This window comes from Centrocercus urophasianus, unplaced genomic scaffold (assembly GCF_019232065.1).
Source record: "Centrocercus urophasianus isolate 14NV4802_14NV808 unplaced genomic scaffold, USGS_Curo_1.0 seq_33, whole genome shotgun sequence".
Taxonomy (NCBI): domain Eukaryota; kingdom Metazoa; phylum Chordata; class Aves; order Galliformes; family Phasianidae; genus Centrocercus; species Centrocercus urophasianus.
Genome location: NW_024884900.1, coordinates 6,956,506 through 6,972,190, shown reverse-complemented (window position 1 = coordinate 6,972,190; position 15,685 = coordinate 6,956,506). Strand labels below are relative to the sequence as shown.

The window sequence follows — 15,685 nt, the reverse complement described above, 5'->3', positions numbered from 1 at the left end:
TTTCAATAAGAAGGCGGTGGCTGAGTTGGCTGGGGTTAATCCACAGCTTGCCATTTAGACAGGCAGGCTGCGTGCCCTGGCCTTTTCTGGAAAGGGTAAAGGCAGTTGTACAAGGCAGCCAGATTGCTCTCCTCTCTTGAGGTAGGTGAGCACATCTGAGAGTTACCAGCACATCTCGGTTACTGCAGGGAGCACGTCTCCCACTTCAGAAAGAAACGTTGGCCATTTATAATGAATGGCATTTTGTGTAATCATTTCAGATAAGAAAGAAATAAAGCTGACAGAAAATCACAGGGTCAGCACTACTGCTATTGTTTGTTCTCTTCTCCCACGTGGACTGATAACAAGCGTTTCTACCTCATTTAGTCATACAGTTTGTGGATATATTTAAGAGTCTACGTATGTATCTTTGCTTGAACAGACTTCACTTCTATTTATTTTATACCATTTTATGGCATTTCTTTTCTCCTCCTTCTCTTTTCTAAACGAAACTGAGGAGGAGCAGCTTGGAGTAGGCAACCAGGTGGAAGAATGCAGCATCCTCCCCCCAGTTAAAAGCTCTCACTGCTTGTGAATATTCTCACATATTTCAGAGGTTGTGTGGTGGAGGGGCATTCTCTTCTGAACTGGAGCAGAGCTCAGTAGCTGGTGCTCCTGGGTCTTCTGCTATTTCTGTCTACTTGGCTCTTTTGCAGGACTGTCATGAATACAACAACTGAGAAAATGCCTCTGGAGAATCCTTGGTGAGATTCTGGCAGCTTCCAAATTTTGTAGATGTTGCAAAAAATCAGTGATGCTGGAACAGGAGAGAGAAACAGGGAGGCTGTTGTCGAGCTCCAGGTCTCTGCTGAACCAAATTTCAAGTTATTAATGTTGATAAAAGAAGGAAAATGAACTGCAAAGAAAGAGCCGTTTCTTTGTGATTGCAAGGCAATGGTTCCTGGGGATCTGTGTCACCTGGGTCTTTCTGAGGTTTGCATGGTGTTTACAGTGTTCTTAGCCCCTCTTACATACGTAACGGAGCGTGTGTTATCGGGAGAAGCTCCTGGAGGTGGCAGAAGCATTTCGTTGTGCAGTATTTAAAATCTTTCTGTGGATTCTAGGAGGGACTGTTCTGCAAGCAGTTGTCTTGTCACCCTTCTGCTGGTGGTTTGGCATTTCTCAGCAGGGAGCCCCAGCAGTACATCACGAGTGTGGCTGAACGGCCATGACTGCAGGCTGCTGCTGTGCAAGGTGGGATGGCAGCGCTGTGGTCCTGCTGTCCAAATGGTTTTCTCTGAGCGTGTTTGATTTCAGCCAACAAGCAAGTCTTTTATTTTGCTTTCATTCTTTCAAATGAGAAAAGTTCACCCTTGGTACTAAATCATCACTGGGTTAAAAAACATTCAGGAAACGCAGGAGTGTGTTGAGTACAGCAGTAGCAGTGTTTTAATTACATGGAAATGAAATGTATTTTCTCTTTGAATCTCAAATATGAGTTGGAGGCATGAAAGCCATGAGGTGAATGTGACAGTATTACTACCGAGTGATAGCACCAGCCAGGTATTTTGATTTCCCAATCTGCAGCCCAGAAGGAATGCTCAGTTCTTTTTTTTTCCTTCCCTTTTAAATTGCTTTCAAGCTTAGTGCTTATGAGGACCGGATCTTGTTTAGGCAGCTAGGGGCACTAATCTGTCTTTATATGTGGACAGTACTTGCTCACTAACTCTGTGCTGTTAGGAAGGCGCTCTTTAAATCCTCTAAACTATTTGCACTAATCCTCATTAGTGTATTATCTGCATTTCCATCATTTGCTTTTGCACAGTACTGTGTTTTTCTTGTGCGTAAGAAAGCCTTATAATAGGAATTCCAGAACAGGAAGGGACGTAGGAGATGACTGCAGATTACTGTTGGTTTTCTAATGGCTACTTTTTCAGTGCTGTGTTAATGTGTAGGCTTAATGAGCAAGTTTGACTCCAGGGCAAGGTTGTATGCTGCTCTGAACAGCAGTTTCCATCTAGGGTTTCTCTAAAGAGAAATATTTGCTAACCTGCCGGCTTTTATTTTTGTTTATTTGTGTCTATTCCATTTTTCAGGGCACAGTAAAGGGTAGAGTCATGCAGAGGGCTGCCTGAAGACTGGAAACTGTAAATTGATGTGCTCGGACCAGATACGAAAGCATGTTTTGGGTAGTAATGCCTAAATCTAGAAGCAGGACATCCTTTCCCTCCCCTTTGACTTGCATTTTAAATCTGGTATGTTCAGCCAGAAAAGTACGAGCCTTTCTCCTGAGGAGTGACTTTGTCAGGGTCTAGAGAGTGTTTTCTAATTGGATGATACAAAAGGTTGGTGAGGAGATGCAGTGTCTGTAACACAGCGTTGCCCTGATGCTGTGTTGGCTGTTTGCTTCATCGGGTATTTGCACTGCTGACGCCTTCCTTCAAGAGCGTCGAGTTCCACATCTCTTCATGTCTCCTCTCTGTTTCTCTTTCAGGCCCAGGCATGTTTGCTTCTTCAGAAGGTTCTGCCACTTCGTGAGCTGAAGCTCTCCACGACCAAGGAGGAGTGGGAGGAACTGATCAGAGAGAGCATCAGCCAAGTGACAGAGGTAACAAGCTTCAGCATGTTAAGTGCATGGACACAGCTGGTGGGTGCTGTGTTCGCTGGTGCGGTGGTCTCATGGATCTGGAGTCTGAGGCTGTGCTCTGCTTAGCTCATCTCCTTCAGGCTGTGCCTGCTCACACCAGGGCTGAGTCGTGTCCACTGGGCTGACAGCATTCTTGTAATACTGCTGTTCAGATGTATTTTTATAGTGTGGAAGAAGTGTTCCTGGTACGCTCAGCAGAGCTTGTGTGCGGAACCATCCGAGGGACGCAGTTTTAGGCTGCTTCAAGTTTTGAAATGCAAGGCATTGTGAACATTGACTTAATTTTACAAAATGTTACAGGAGTATTGGCATATGCTTTGGGGCCATAGTGACAGAGCTGAACTCCACTGGACTTCTGGCTCCTGGTGAATTGCAGGCCTTCTGGACCAGACACCTTTACTAATGTTGTTTTCCAGGGAAACCTCTAAATACATCAGCCAACAATTTATACAGAAAAGACAGTGATACAGAAATCACAGTGCAGTGACAAGTGTGGGCTGTACCTGTGAATACAGCAGTTTTGGTGCAGCTGTTCTGTAGAGGACGATCTCTGAGACAGGAGATTGAAGGAGCAAGTGCTTTCCAGTTATCTTCTAGATTGACACAGGGGGAACCAAACAGACAAACTGGTGTTGTGATGTGGCGACTGAACTTCATGACATGGGAGATTCCAGTCCTGGTGTTCCTACGTAACTGCAGGTGTGACCTCTTTCATTCTTCACTTCTTTAAATGCTAGTTACATGGTAATTTAGTCCATTCTGTAATTTGCCACATTGGAGCAGAACAATTAGCTCTGTTTTCTTTGGTTGAGGAGGGACAAAATGTAAGCAAGTTTAAATCAAGGAATTCAGAGGTGGTGATTATAATTCTTGAGGAAGCAGGTAATCCTAGGTTTCATTAAATGCCTTTATTTAAAGATGACATCAGGAATCCAATGGGTGGAGCTGGGTATGATTTTGTTTTCCAGCTACACAAACATGCCACTCCTCCCAGCATGGTCATCTCCATGTTCTTCTCCAGTCCTGCAGGACTCAGACTGATTCACTGGGAAACCACAATGCCTTTATGCTGTCCTGGTCAAGGAAAGTTTAGCATCTTACCACCCATCCAGTATTTTAATGAGCTTTGCTGCCAAACCTTCCCTAGTGTCTTTTTTTTCTGTGGTCACCTGTGTTTAAAGACAAATTCCTGGGAGATAGCATCAGTTTGTTTGGGCTGTCTGAGGTGCACTCTGTGGGCAGCAGATCTTCTGCACTATTAACTGCTGGTGGCACATGGGTGCTCTTTTGGGCCATCCTAAAAAACCTCTGATACAACATTCTTTCACAGTGCTCTGTAAGTATTTCCCCTCCTTCTTGCTTTTCCCTCCTCTTGGTGTGACTCTGGGTGTTCCTTTCAGTGTTGCTGAAGCGTGGAGGGATCAGAAACACACACCTCACTGAGCAGCTGTTGTGAGAGCACACAGCGATGCTGCCCTGTAGCGGAACAATAATGCTATCATGACTGATCTCTTCTGGAGATGCTAAAAATCCCTTTTAGCAGAAGGCTGGAATCAGCAAATTTGGAATCTGTGGAAACTGTACATTTGTCAAAGGGAGTCACCCACCATTAAGAGAACTTGCTATTAACTCTGAATCTCCAGTTGGAAATTGCGTGCTTGTCTGAGGGAGGAGCTGCAGGACAGATGGAAGTCATGGCTCAGTGCTGAACTTACGGGACTGTTAGTTAAGAGCTTGGCCAAACAGTGCCCATGCCTGTCCTGAGGTCTGTGCATGCCTCTGCTTATCTAGAGGGCAGGGAGGCCCTGTGCAGGACTGCAGCTGTCCTGAAGCTCAGCCTCATTCCCTTTCATCTGAGACTTGCTTTGGTGTGGGGTTGGTGTCTGTGTAGGTAACTGTTGGCATATGAGCCCCACGAGAACCTGGACAGGGAGCAGCAGTTCATGCTGCTGTGAAAAATGATAGATGATGAGGTTTTATTGTCCTCCCTCTTGGTGAAAGGTCTGCATTTGCTGTCATTGGCTGCTCCTGCTTCACAGATAGCTTTTTTAAGAGGAAAAAATGACGATACAGAATTTTATACCATTCTCTGACCCAGTGAGAAGTCCGAAGTATCCCGGGGGGCCACTCTTACTGCCATTGCAAGTGTAATGCTGTGAGAAAGGGCAGGATGCTATCTCCAGATTTCTGCTTTCTCATTCTGCGTTGCCTCGGTGATGAACTGCGTCCCTGCAGAGCACGTGGTGAGGTTTGGAGCAGTGATGTGTGGTGGGACTGGGAAAAAAGCAGCATGAGAAAATGGCACTCTTGGATATCATCAAATTATCTGTGCAAAACCAGGAGGCAGATGAGGGAGAGTCAGCCGCCAGGAACCTTAAATGAAGAGACAGCTTCCTGAAATAGCAGCTCTGGCTGCTGCAGGGCAGTGGCTCTTGTCCTTACATAAGCTGATGCGACCTTGTTTGTTCTCAAGACATTAAAACATGCTTATAAAACATATATCACAGATTCATGTCTGCTTCTCCTTACTGTCTAAGCAAGTCTTGGTATCTCTGGGGTTACTTTGGAGCTGTGTTTTCCCAGTGACAGTGCTACTTGCTGTTGGTGCTCTTGATGTTTTCTGGTTGGTCTCCTGGGCGGAAAAGCCTCCATGGCCTGGGTCTGCCCTGGGAGCTGTTGGTATTGGACAGCAGCTGCAGCGAGGGAGCAGAGAGAGCTCTGCCGTGGTTTTGGCCTCCCTGGTTCTCAGCAGGCTCCTTCAGTTGAAGCAGAACCTTGCTGCAGGTGTTCAAGTAGACCCTGCTGCTGGGAGCCCAGACGAGCCAGTTGCATTTGTGGGATAAAGTAGCATGGCTTCATGTTTAAATGTCAGAGCTCGCCTGGGATGGTGTAACACCTCGCAGAGTCTTCTTCCTCTTCTAGACAGCTTTGTTCTTTTATCAGTAGGCTCCACAGCGTTTTACAAAGGAAATTCCAACCAGTGAGTTGTTGATGTAATGAAGAAAGTATTTTGCAGAAATCCAAGCGCTGATGTATTTAGTTTACTGCAGTTATTCCCCCTCTGTTACAGATGACACGCTTGGCTGGGAAATGAGCCAAGACCCAAACTTTGTTCTCTTGGGCCATCCCAGAGGCTCTTTTTCTGCTTGGACAATCTGACTGCTTCTTCACTTGGCTTCAGAATAGCTCCGTGTGTTGAGCAGCAATGTCTGTCCTCATGTTATCCACGGAGGAAGCTGTTTTTTGTTGGTTCAAACTGCTTTGTGCAGTGAGGCCCATGGCCAGACCTGGAAAACCAAATTCCCCTTTTTGTGTTGGGAACCACTGCCCGGTTTTGGTGAGGGATCTCTTTGGGGTTCATAGAATCACAGAATATCCCAAGTTGGAAGGGACCAATAAGTATCATTGAGTCCAACTCCTGGTATTTCACACGCTGTCTTTTTGATTCCATCAAGCTACTCTCAATTTGATCTTCCATCTCTCCTTGTTGTCATTGTGGACACGTTCTGGTGTTTGCCCTTCTCGTTAGATACATTTCTGCCTACTTTCGGATATGTTATGAAATTGCTGTCTTGGCTTCTGAGTGATCTTGAAGCTGTGCCAATCTTTTAGTAACTCATTGACAGATTTGGGGCAGGAAGCTTCAGGATGTGACTGCATCGTTTCATTATCTTTTTGTTCATCCCTTTCCCAGGGACTGGCTTGCCATCCTGAACTGAGGTCTGTGTGTAACTCCCATCTTATGCCCAAATTCCCCATTGTGATGTATAAATCAGGGGGAAATGGGAAAGGATTTTGAGGAATATGCCACAGAAAGCAAGTTTTGATGGCTGAGCAACTTCAAAACCAAACAGCTGTCGGAAGAACTGCTGGAAGAGCTTCTTTCTCTGGTTTGTGCACAGCTGTTTCCTGAGGGTTTCCTTTGTCTTCTGTATTAAGTACACCATAGGAAGGGCCCAACTTTACTGCTGTCTTTGTTTCTTCTCTTCTTTTGTCAGTGTTGTATCCTGCATGAGATCTAACAAAAGCAAATAGTGCTCAGGTTGGCTGTTTGATCTCCAAATAGGATCAAGGCATCGTGAAATGTCAAAATGCTCACAGAATCCAGGAGCCAACTCCAGTGCCAGACCGAGGCTCTTCTGACTGCCAGTGCTGGAGATGGTGGGATGGTTGTGCACATAACCCTACAGAGGTGGATGCAGTGCCTCCTTCCCCTTAGGTGGTGACTTAGGATTGAAGGAGAGGGGCAGCTGTTTGCCCATGGAAAGGCATGAATATAGACAGGTGGGGTTACATGGCCACTGCAGAGACTTATAGTTGGAAAGTTGCTCTGATCCCTCTGAAGTCTCTCACCGTATGGCATTAGAATGTGGTTTTTTTGTGGTTTTTTTTTTTTTTTGAGTGCTTGAGAGCAAGGAAGGCATTTAAATGAAGCAGCTGGAGCCACTCAGAGTGAGGAGGGACAGAGGGTTGTGCTGTGTGGCCTTCCAGTATAGACATGCCCTTCATTTCTGAAGGGCATCACATTTTATTATCGATGTCTTAATTTGTATGGAGATAAATTATTAACAGTGACTTCATCAAATCTCTAAAAAGCCATTCTTCTTTTTTTTTTTCTTGAAGGTTGCCTGAGCTTTTATCTGTCCATCCTTATAAATTCTTAATTCGTTGCCCTTTCTCAGCCTCTTAGCTTGTAAAATGAGGCCAGGAGTGATTTAACTGATATCTCTGACGTGCTCTCAGAGTACTGGGTGTCTCTACGGAGAATTCATTCTCCTCTGTTCCTTCAGCTGTCCTGTATGGCTTTTCCCTGCTGCATTTGCATATGGGCCATGGAAAAAAATTATCAGATCTTTAAACTTGGGAAAGTGGTGGCATTTTCTGTGAGAATGGCTTCTTGATTTTAGGGCTCCTCCCTCTAAGAGCAGCCAAAAGAAACATTGCAAGAAATGCCTTCTAATTACACCCTTCAGCATGTGGGGTCTGTCCCCTGCTCTCCCTGTCACTCAGTGAAGCAGCAGCTTAGCAGCTTCCATCTGTGTTTGAGCATTTCTTTACGATCCATTTCTGCTCGAGATGCAGGGGGACAAAGTTTTGAGTCTTTACCCTTTCAGACTTCAGAACCTTCAGTGAGAGAACGTGAAGAGGGGAGGGACTGTCAGTGCTTTGTTCCTCCTTCAGCATTCTTGGCAGCTGCTCCTGCAGCAGTGGGTGATGCGAGCAGCTCTCTGGTCGTGTATCCCTGGCTCTGGGGATGGATGGAAGCTGGTGTGGAGAATCATCCTTGTCCCTCCTCACTTCACTGCCTTCTGTTACTTAGCCCTAAGTTGGAGCTTGGATTCAAGTGAGCTCTGTCATGAAGGAAGTATTTGGAGGTGGCCTGTCTGGGTTTGCAGGAGTTCAGTGCTGATTCCTGGTTCTGTTGTGGTCTGTGTGACTCAGTCACCTAAAATGGTGGGAATAATGCTGGTTTGCCTCTCAGGAGAAATGTGGAGAGTAATTACAGGTGAGACAAAGGTGCTTGCATCAGGTAATAACAGGAGCTATGAGCATGCACAGCACTAAAGTACTTCATGTGGTTTTCAGTTCATTATTTGCCTCCAAAATAGCAAAAGAAGACTGTGCCCCTCCCGGACCTCTTGGCTTACCTGGGAAATGCTGTGCTTTGGCTCAGGTAATGGCATGTGTTTGCAGGGCCCCAGCTCTGCTTACTGGGACCCTTCACATGAGACTGCAGGGAGCTGAGCCACAACAGCAGCAAAACTGTGCACTGTGGGACCTTGCATGCACAGTTGGCGTGTGAGGGTCAGCACACTGAGTTCACACCTCTGCAAAGCCATCACTGCCTACTATGGATGTTCAGCGGGGAGGAAATGTAGCAGAGCTGTTTGCTGCTGGAGGAGGGTTTGCCTTAGCAACCCTGAGCTGTGCCAGGGGGTGTAAGGCTGTGCAGGGCTGGTGGAGGTGTGTGTTTTGCAGAAGGCGCTTGGCAACTGTATTCAGCCCTATTTATCCATCAGCATCAGGCGTGGTACGGGGGAGGAGGGGGAAGGATGGAGACAGTGCAGCGTGTGGAAAGAATGCAGGTTGGCCAGGCTCCTCCGACTCACGGAGCGGTGACGGATCTGTCAGGCTGAGCCCACGGAGGGGAAGGGCTGTTTGTTTTGAACAATGAGATGGACGTGCTAGGAATGCAGAAATGGCCGTGTTCGAACTCTCGGTTAGGGAATGTGCTCTTCTGGTAGCAGAATGCAATTGTGGAGCCTGAGATGTCGTTGTGCCCTGTCAGTCTGTGCAAAACGGGCACGGAGACTGAATTACTGCAGGCTCTTGGTTCTAACAAACTTGTATGCAAACCTTGTGAAGAAGGAATGCAGTGAAATGCAATGAGAGTTGGAATGAAGGTCAGATGCTGCAGTAGGTGGAATAGCTCTATGTGTGATACAGGAGTTAGAAAGGACACCAACTGATACGATGCAGAGGATGTGCTGTTCTTCTTGTAAAAATCCTGGAAGCAGAGGATGTGGATCCAAGACTGCCATCCAACAGGAACGGCCAGAAGACTTTGGAGCAGAGTGCCTCACAAAAGAAGCCAAAGCCTCTCTGCCAGCTGAGTCCATGTAGGGCGAGGCAGGAGCTGTAGTGCTGTACTGGCTTGAGATGAGATGGGAGTTCCTGCTGTGAAAACTGCCTCCGTATTTTTTTCTCTTTGGAAAGCGACCTGTCCAGATACACTGACAGCTCAGATGTGCAGGCGTGATTAGCACAGATACTGCTGAGCTGGACCTGGAGCTGAGGTTCCCTGTCAAGAGGGACTGGCTGTAGCTGAAGGAGCAGAGCAACGAATGCAGAAAATGGCAGAAGAACAATGTGATCAGCAAGTGGTGTGAGCTGTTGAGTATAAGCCGTGTGCTCCCTGCTTTTGGCATTAAGCAATAGGGTATGCGACTCCTGGATTGGTGAAGGGAGAGCTGGATGCCTTTGCAAACAGCACCTTGGCAGAGAATTACAGGTCAGGCTGTTGAGCAAGTTCTGCTGGGTTTTCCCTGGACCCTCACTGCTGCCCTACAGTACAGCTGGGAGCAAAACCATGGCTTTCACCTTCAGTTTTGCTACATCAAATGGTGATTCTTTGTGCACGTCCTTTTGTGATCTAATCGGTGCTCTCTAAAGGGTGCTGCAGATGACTGAAACCCAACCTCTTTTTAAGGCATATTGGCTATATATTGCAGCTTACCATCTGTTACATAATGATTTTCACTTCACTTTTATGATTCTATTTTATATGCTCTCCAGGTGAGATCACGGTAGGCCTATAAAACGATTGACCCATACAATTGGGGCAGCAGTGCTAATTTCATCTTTCAGATAGCAGAGGGAGGGAGTGAACCAAGGCAGTGTGCTCTGCATGTCTGCAACATACAGACAATGGTTGGCACCACATGTAGCAAGAATTTAGGACAAACAGTTGAGAAAGCTGCTTTTGAGGTTTGGATCCAGTTCCCATTGGAGAGACTTGGGATTTCATTCCTTGGGAGTGATTCCTGTTCAAAGTGAGCTTCCTTTATGCAATCAGAGCAGCGTGTTTCTTGGCGTTGCATTCTGACACAAATCCCAAGTGCTCCCCTGGGAATACTTGCTGCAGTGGGAGCATGAGAGCGAAGCAACGTGTGGCAGAAGATACCATCTGACATAACAAGGCATGGGGAAGGACTTGGGGAGAGTGGTGGTGAGATTGGGGTAATGAGGGACACGGGCTGAGCAGGAACTGCACTCGAGAGTTGAAGGAGGCACGACTGGCCCCACCATACTGCATACAGAGGGGCTGGCAGTTTGGGGCTCATTGGAGTAAACTGCTTCTGTGTGCTTTGTAGCAGAAGGGAAAGGGCATATATTGAGAAATAGTAACATTATTCTGGATCCAGCTTATCAAATCCATCCTGATTGTGGACCAGAACAAGTTGTGCATAGTATTTAATTATCTGCTGGTTTTGTTGCTGTTTTGTCCTCTGGCTTCTCCACCCAGCTGCACTGCCTTCCTCCTCCTTCCTTGGTCTTGGAGCACTGTTTAAAAGCGATCCCTGTTAGTGGGGGCTGTTTGTTTGCACCTGAATTGCACTGGATTGCCTCTGGCTGTTTGTGCTGGTGGAACTGTGCTTATGTTCCCAGACTCATGCAAAACACCTCCTTTGATTTAGATGTTTAATCCTACTGCACCGATGTCACTAGATCACTGGTATCATCCATCTCCATCTCCTATTTGTTCTACAGTTCTGCATGAAATTGGTTGGCACCCCAAACTAGATGCACATCCCAAATTTCCAAGCACCTGACAGCTGCTTTTGGACTTCTGGAATCAATTCCTCAATCTGCATCACGTATCTACAATGAAAAGAAGATGCAATTTGTTTGAAATGCCTTCTTAATTCTTCAGCACTTGTGTACAAAAAAGATGAAATGATGGGTGGCTTTACTGTGGCTCCTTCTCACAGTGCTGCCCCATACACCCCTCATTTTCTTATTCTTTTCTTGCTCTACCTGAGAGACTTCAGAGATGCTGAATTGTGTGGCTCTGTAGGTTAATGACATCGCTGGAGCTGAAGCTCTTTAGCATATCAGGAGGGGTAATTAGTTGTTGATAGTCAGATGAAGTTGCAGCATGAGTTCCAGCTGGCAGGATGTGGTGACTTTCTAACAGAGGGAACCTTGTCCGTTGGGTGCCCATCCCTGGAGGTGTTCGAGGCCAGGTTGGATGGGATCCTGGGCACCCTGATCTGGTGGCTGGCAGCCCTGCCCAAGGCATGGGGGTTGGAACAAGATGATCTTTAAGGTCCTTTTCAACCTAAGCTATTCCACAGTTGCCAGGTTGGCATGTTCACACTCCAGACAGCAGCAGCCTTGGCCATGAGCACAGCTGCCTCTGGAGAGATGGGCTGTGATCAGCACCACTCTGATAAGCTTCTCTCTGCAAGTCCTCTCACATTGGTGTAACCAGGTGAGCTGCAGGGCTTGCTGTGCTGTGTGCACTCAGAAACATAGCAGGGAAGAAAGCTACATGTAAGCAGGGCTGCGAGGACCTGCTGCAGGCACAGGATCAGTGCTCCAAGCCCCTGGGTCACCTTTTGGCTCCCACTGCCTTTTTATAGCTATGTTCTGCTCTTCTCCACTTGTCAATAACTCTGGCTGTTATTTGACCTGTCTCTGGAGTGATTTCCTCTAAGCCAGACCTTTTGGTGTCTCAGAAATCCTACAGCACATAAAGGTAACACAAAGAGATGAGGTTTTCTCCATTCTTTTCAGTGGATTTAAGCTTGATTGACAAGCCCTGTTGTAGTGCTGGCACCTGGGATTTCCTTAGTGTGCAAATGGATTTTTGCATTACCTCTGTGCGTGCAAATCCCAGCTTCTGCAGCTGAGTTGGGTTGTCCCTCAGGTGAGTTGCCTGGCAGTCCTTGGGCCTTTCTGTGGGGGGCTGATTGTCTCCCTTCTTTCTCTCCAGGAGGCAACGTGTCCCCAGCTGTGCTTTACTTAGAAACTGGGGAGAGCTGCAGAGTTGTGCCTTTGTGATATATTGGTGCTTCTTTTGTTCAGCTGTTCTGTAATTAACCTGGGCACAGCAGCTTCCACCATGCTCCCTCCTGAGCGCTGCCAGAGTTTGGTGGGCTTTGCAGTTATGGAGTTGTTTTGGTGACAGGTTAATTCTGCTAATACCTGCCTGTTTTCTGCTTTCTCCCGAGAAGACAGATTTGTTTTCCCATTTAATGTATGCTTCTCCCTTTAATTTTTAGAGTTTGAAAGTGGCTGACAAGTTAAGGGTGAAAGCTGAGAAAGAAAAGGTTGCCAGGAGCTTGGAGCTGCTCAACTTCCTCCTCAAAACCGTGACACAGCAGGTGAGAGTGGGACTGATCCTGTGTGCTTTGTGCTCTGTGACCATGGGGCCAGTGGGTCTTTTCCTTCTGAATACCACTGGGGTCTCTGTCAGATGTCATGCTTGGATTCTGTGACTGCTCTGCCACTGCGTCCCACTTCACTTCTCATCAGAGGTGCCCGTGCAGGGATTGCCTGGCTGGATTTGAGTACAGAACGTTCTGAAGGAGTGATCCACAGCTCTTGAGTACTGATCTCCAAGAACTTGTTGAAAGATTTGTGCAGCATTCTGCAAACATATGTGGAATCTCCTTTCTTATCAGGAGAAATACAGCGTAGGGTGCAGTGAGGGTGAGCTGGGTTTCACCTCAGATGATTTCCTCTTCACTGAACCCCAGAGACTGATTACCTGAAACTGGGACTTATCCAGCAGCTTTGTGAGTGGGAGCAACACATTGTTCAGCCCTAAAGAAAAGGGCTTTGTTGAGCATGAGATTTTCTATAGGTGGCAAAATAAGTTTCCAACATGGTCTTATTTACTAGAGCAAAATAACACAAGCAGCATAATTGCTGAAGCCCAGTTTCCTACTGATAAGCACTGAGCCCACAGCACAGCCTGTTTCTTTGTGAAGATCTAATAGGAAAGTGGGTGGGGAGAGAGAGTATTTCCATGGCTCTTGTAGCACTGAATAGCCTTGGAGACACCCCGTTCTGTCTGGTTTCCCTGCAATTGGCCCGTGGGTCATAGAAGCTGTAAGAGGCAGTTGGAGGCAGTGTGATTGCATCCTTTAAAAACTGGATTGAAAATGCTGCTGCTTTGCTGTTAGATAGGTACACGGTACGTAATCTTCATCCCTACGCCCCCAGTCGTGGTCTGTAAAGGGAAAAGGACTAAAGGATCTTTCTGTCCCTTTCATGTCGGTACAATTCCGGCTTAGACTCACAGCTGTCAAGCCAGAGACCAGTTTTCAATAAAACTTTGTACCTGGTGGGTGCATGAATGGCCTTTTTTTGCCCCACATTGAAATGTTGCAGTAAATGGGCTCAGGGCTGTGTCTGGGAGAAACCAGGCAGCTTGGTTGTTCCTGGTGCAGTTTTCTCCTGAGGATGTACTACTGTGTGCCCTGCAGCCACGAGTGCCCCTTCTGAGCTCACCGCTGATTGTTTGCACTTGCCTCTTGCAGAAGCTGCATGTGGAGTTGATGGAGTTGGACAAAGTGCTGGTAGCTCTGAGCCAGCAGGAAGGCATTGGGAAGTCGGCACGGCTCGACTCTCTCTACTGGAACGTCATGCGGTGGCTGAATTACACGTATGTAAGCCTGGCTCTCTGGCTTCTTGGCTCACCTTGGGGGTGACTGCCTGTCCTGCTTCTCCTCTTTGATGTGGAGAGGTAGGAAAACAAACCAAGGTACTTCTCTATCAGGCACACCTTGCCAGGACCTTCAACCCCTTACAGTGATTTTTGGGCTCCTTGGTGCTTGGATCCCCAGCCACATTTGCCCTGAAGCTTTGAAAGCTGGAAAGCATTCAGTCTTTATGCCTCAATACTCTTGCGCTAAATGGCATCTGGATTTGAATTTTGCTCCAGGGGAAAAAGAAGGGCAGGATCTTTTTCTCCTTTCCATCAATAGCTTGTAATTGGAATTCTTGCTTCCCCTTCCTTCTGGCAGTGTTAGTGATGTGCACAGTGTTCAGGAAGTGCTGGGTAGCTCTCCTAATGATTGGGATTTGCAGTCTCGGTGTGTGGGTGGCCTGGTCTGTGGGATCTCAGCACAGTATGGTTCTGGGGAAAATGGTTGCATGTGGCTCACTGTGAGAGCTCACAGGCAGGGAGGGATTGCACCAGCAACAGCCTCACACAGGTCACTTGGCACCATACTGCAAGGTCTGTCCCAAGATGAAGGTTAGTTTTGTCAGCAAGTAGAGACTGTGAAGAAGGATTGCTCAGGGCCTGGTAGGCAGCAAACACTGTGCATGCTGTCTGGGGAAAGGATTGGGGTTTGTGAGTGCAGCCTGCTGTCACTGTTGGTGCTGCTGTGCTATGACATCCAGAAGTCTTTGTGCAGGTAAGTGGGTATAAGTTGTGGTTTGCACCCAGGGCTCCTAGAGGCAAGTGTTGGCAGGGCAGTTTTTTTCCATTCTGAACTGACACTGCTTGAGAAACTCTCCAGAAGGCTTTGCACTGAAAGCTGGGCCATGGAACTGGGGTCTTATTCCTTGTCAGGATTCCTTTCTGGAGACTGAGCTGGTGCAGAGCAGCACAGAAAGGCTTTGCTCGGGACGGACAGACAGCATCTTTGTAGCCTCACTTGGGGCCATAGGTGGTTCTGCTTGAGAAATGGGGCTTCTTTCTCCAGCCTCTGGGTGCCTGTGCAGCCCCACAGCTCGGTTAGCTGTCCCCTCTGCAGGCTGGGGACCACCTCCAGGGATGACATTCATCCTCACAGCATGCCTGTGCTTCCTGCATCATTCTTGGGCTCCTGCCTGTTTATGGCTGCCTGCAGTGTGAACTGCTTTGCTTCTGGCTGTAAAACGAGTTGCTCCTGATTTTTGGTGTTCTCTCTGCAGGAAGCCCAAGAAAGAGAAGACAGCCAATAAACCTGTGCAGGAAGCAGAGCCACTGAAGCGTAAGAAGAAAGGGTTCCTACCAGAGACCAAAAAACGTAAGAATCGCAAGAAAGCTGTCCGGGAGAATGGAGCAGCACCAGTAGCCAGTGAAGATGGAGACTCAGCAGCCCCAGAGGAGCAGCCAATGGGAACAGAAACCCCTGAGCAGAAAGACAACCGCCTGCCTGGTAGCAAGAAGCACAGGAAGAAGAACAGAGGGGTCAGAGAGAACGGGGTGGCAGTGGAGGGCAGCGGGAATGGAGCTGTTAATGGTGGAGATGCTGTGGCTGAGAAGAAGAGAAAGAAGAAGAGGAATAGAAAAAGAAAAGGTGATGTAGGCAATGAAGCTGAGCAGATTCCAGCTGCAAAGAAAGCCAAGGGAGATGTCAACCATGAGACCCAGCAGAAGCAGGGCAAAGCCAAGAAGAAAAGGAAAGAGAAAAAATCTGCCGTGCTGCAGGAGTAAATTTCAGGGACTCACCCTGGTCTGGCATGGCTAATGTGACTCAGAGGACTGTTTTAATATCTTTTATAACTATATTTTTATGCCCTCCTTGAATTGAAATAAACCTTCCGTGATGCCAA

General features: G+C 47.3%; 1 protein-coding gene across 1 annotated transcript in view; it reads left to right on the top strand.

The window, feature by feature from the left end:
- The window catches only part of MYBBP1A (MYB binding protein 1a), a 49,766-nt gene extending 34,081 nt beyond the window's left edge, over window positions 1-15,685 (top strand). The window contains exons 24-27 of the mRNA XM_042830164.1: window positions 2,474-2,587; window positions 12,415-12,516; window positions 13,678-13,802; window positions 15,062-15,685. Coding sequence (XP_042686098.1) covers window positions 2,474-2,587; window positions 12,415-12,516; window positions 13,678-13,802; window positions 15,062-15,566 — 846 coding nt within the window. The 3' untranslated portion in view covers window positions 15,567-15,685. The remainder of the gene's footprint in view (window positions 1-2,473; window positions 2,588-12,414; window positions 12,517-13,677; window positions 13,803-15,061) is intronic.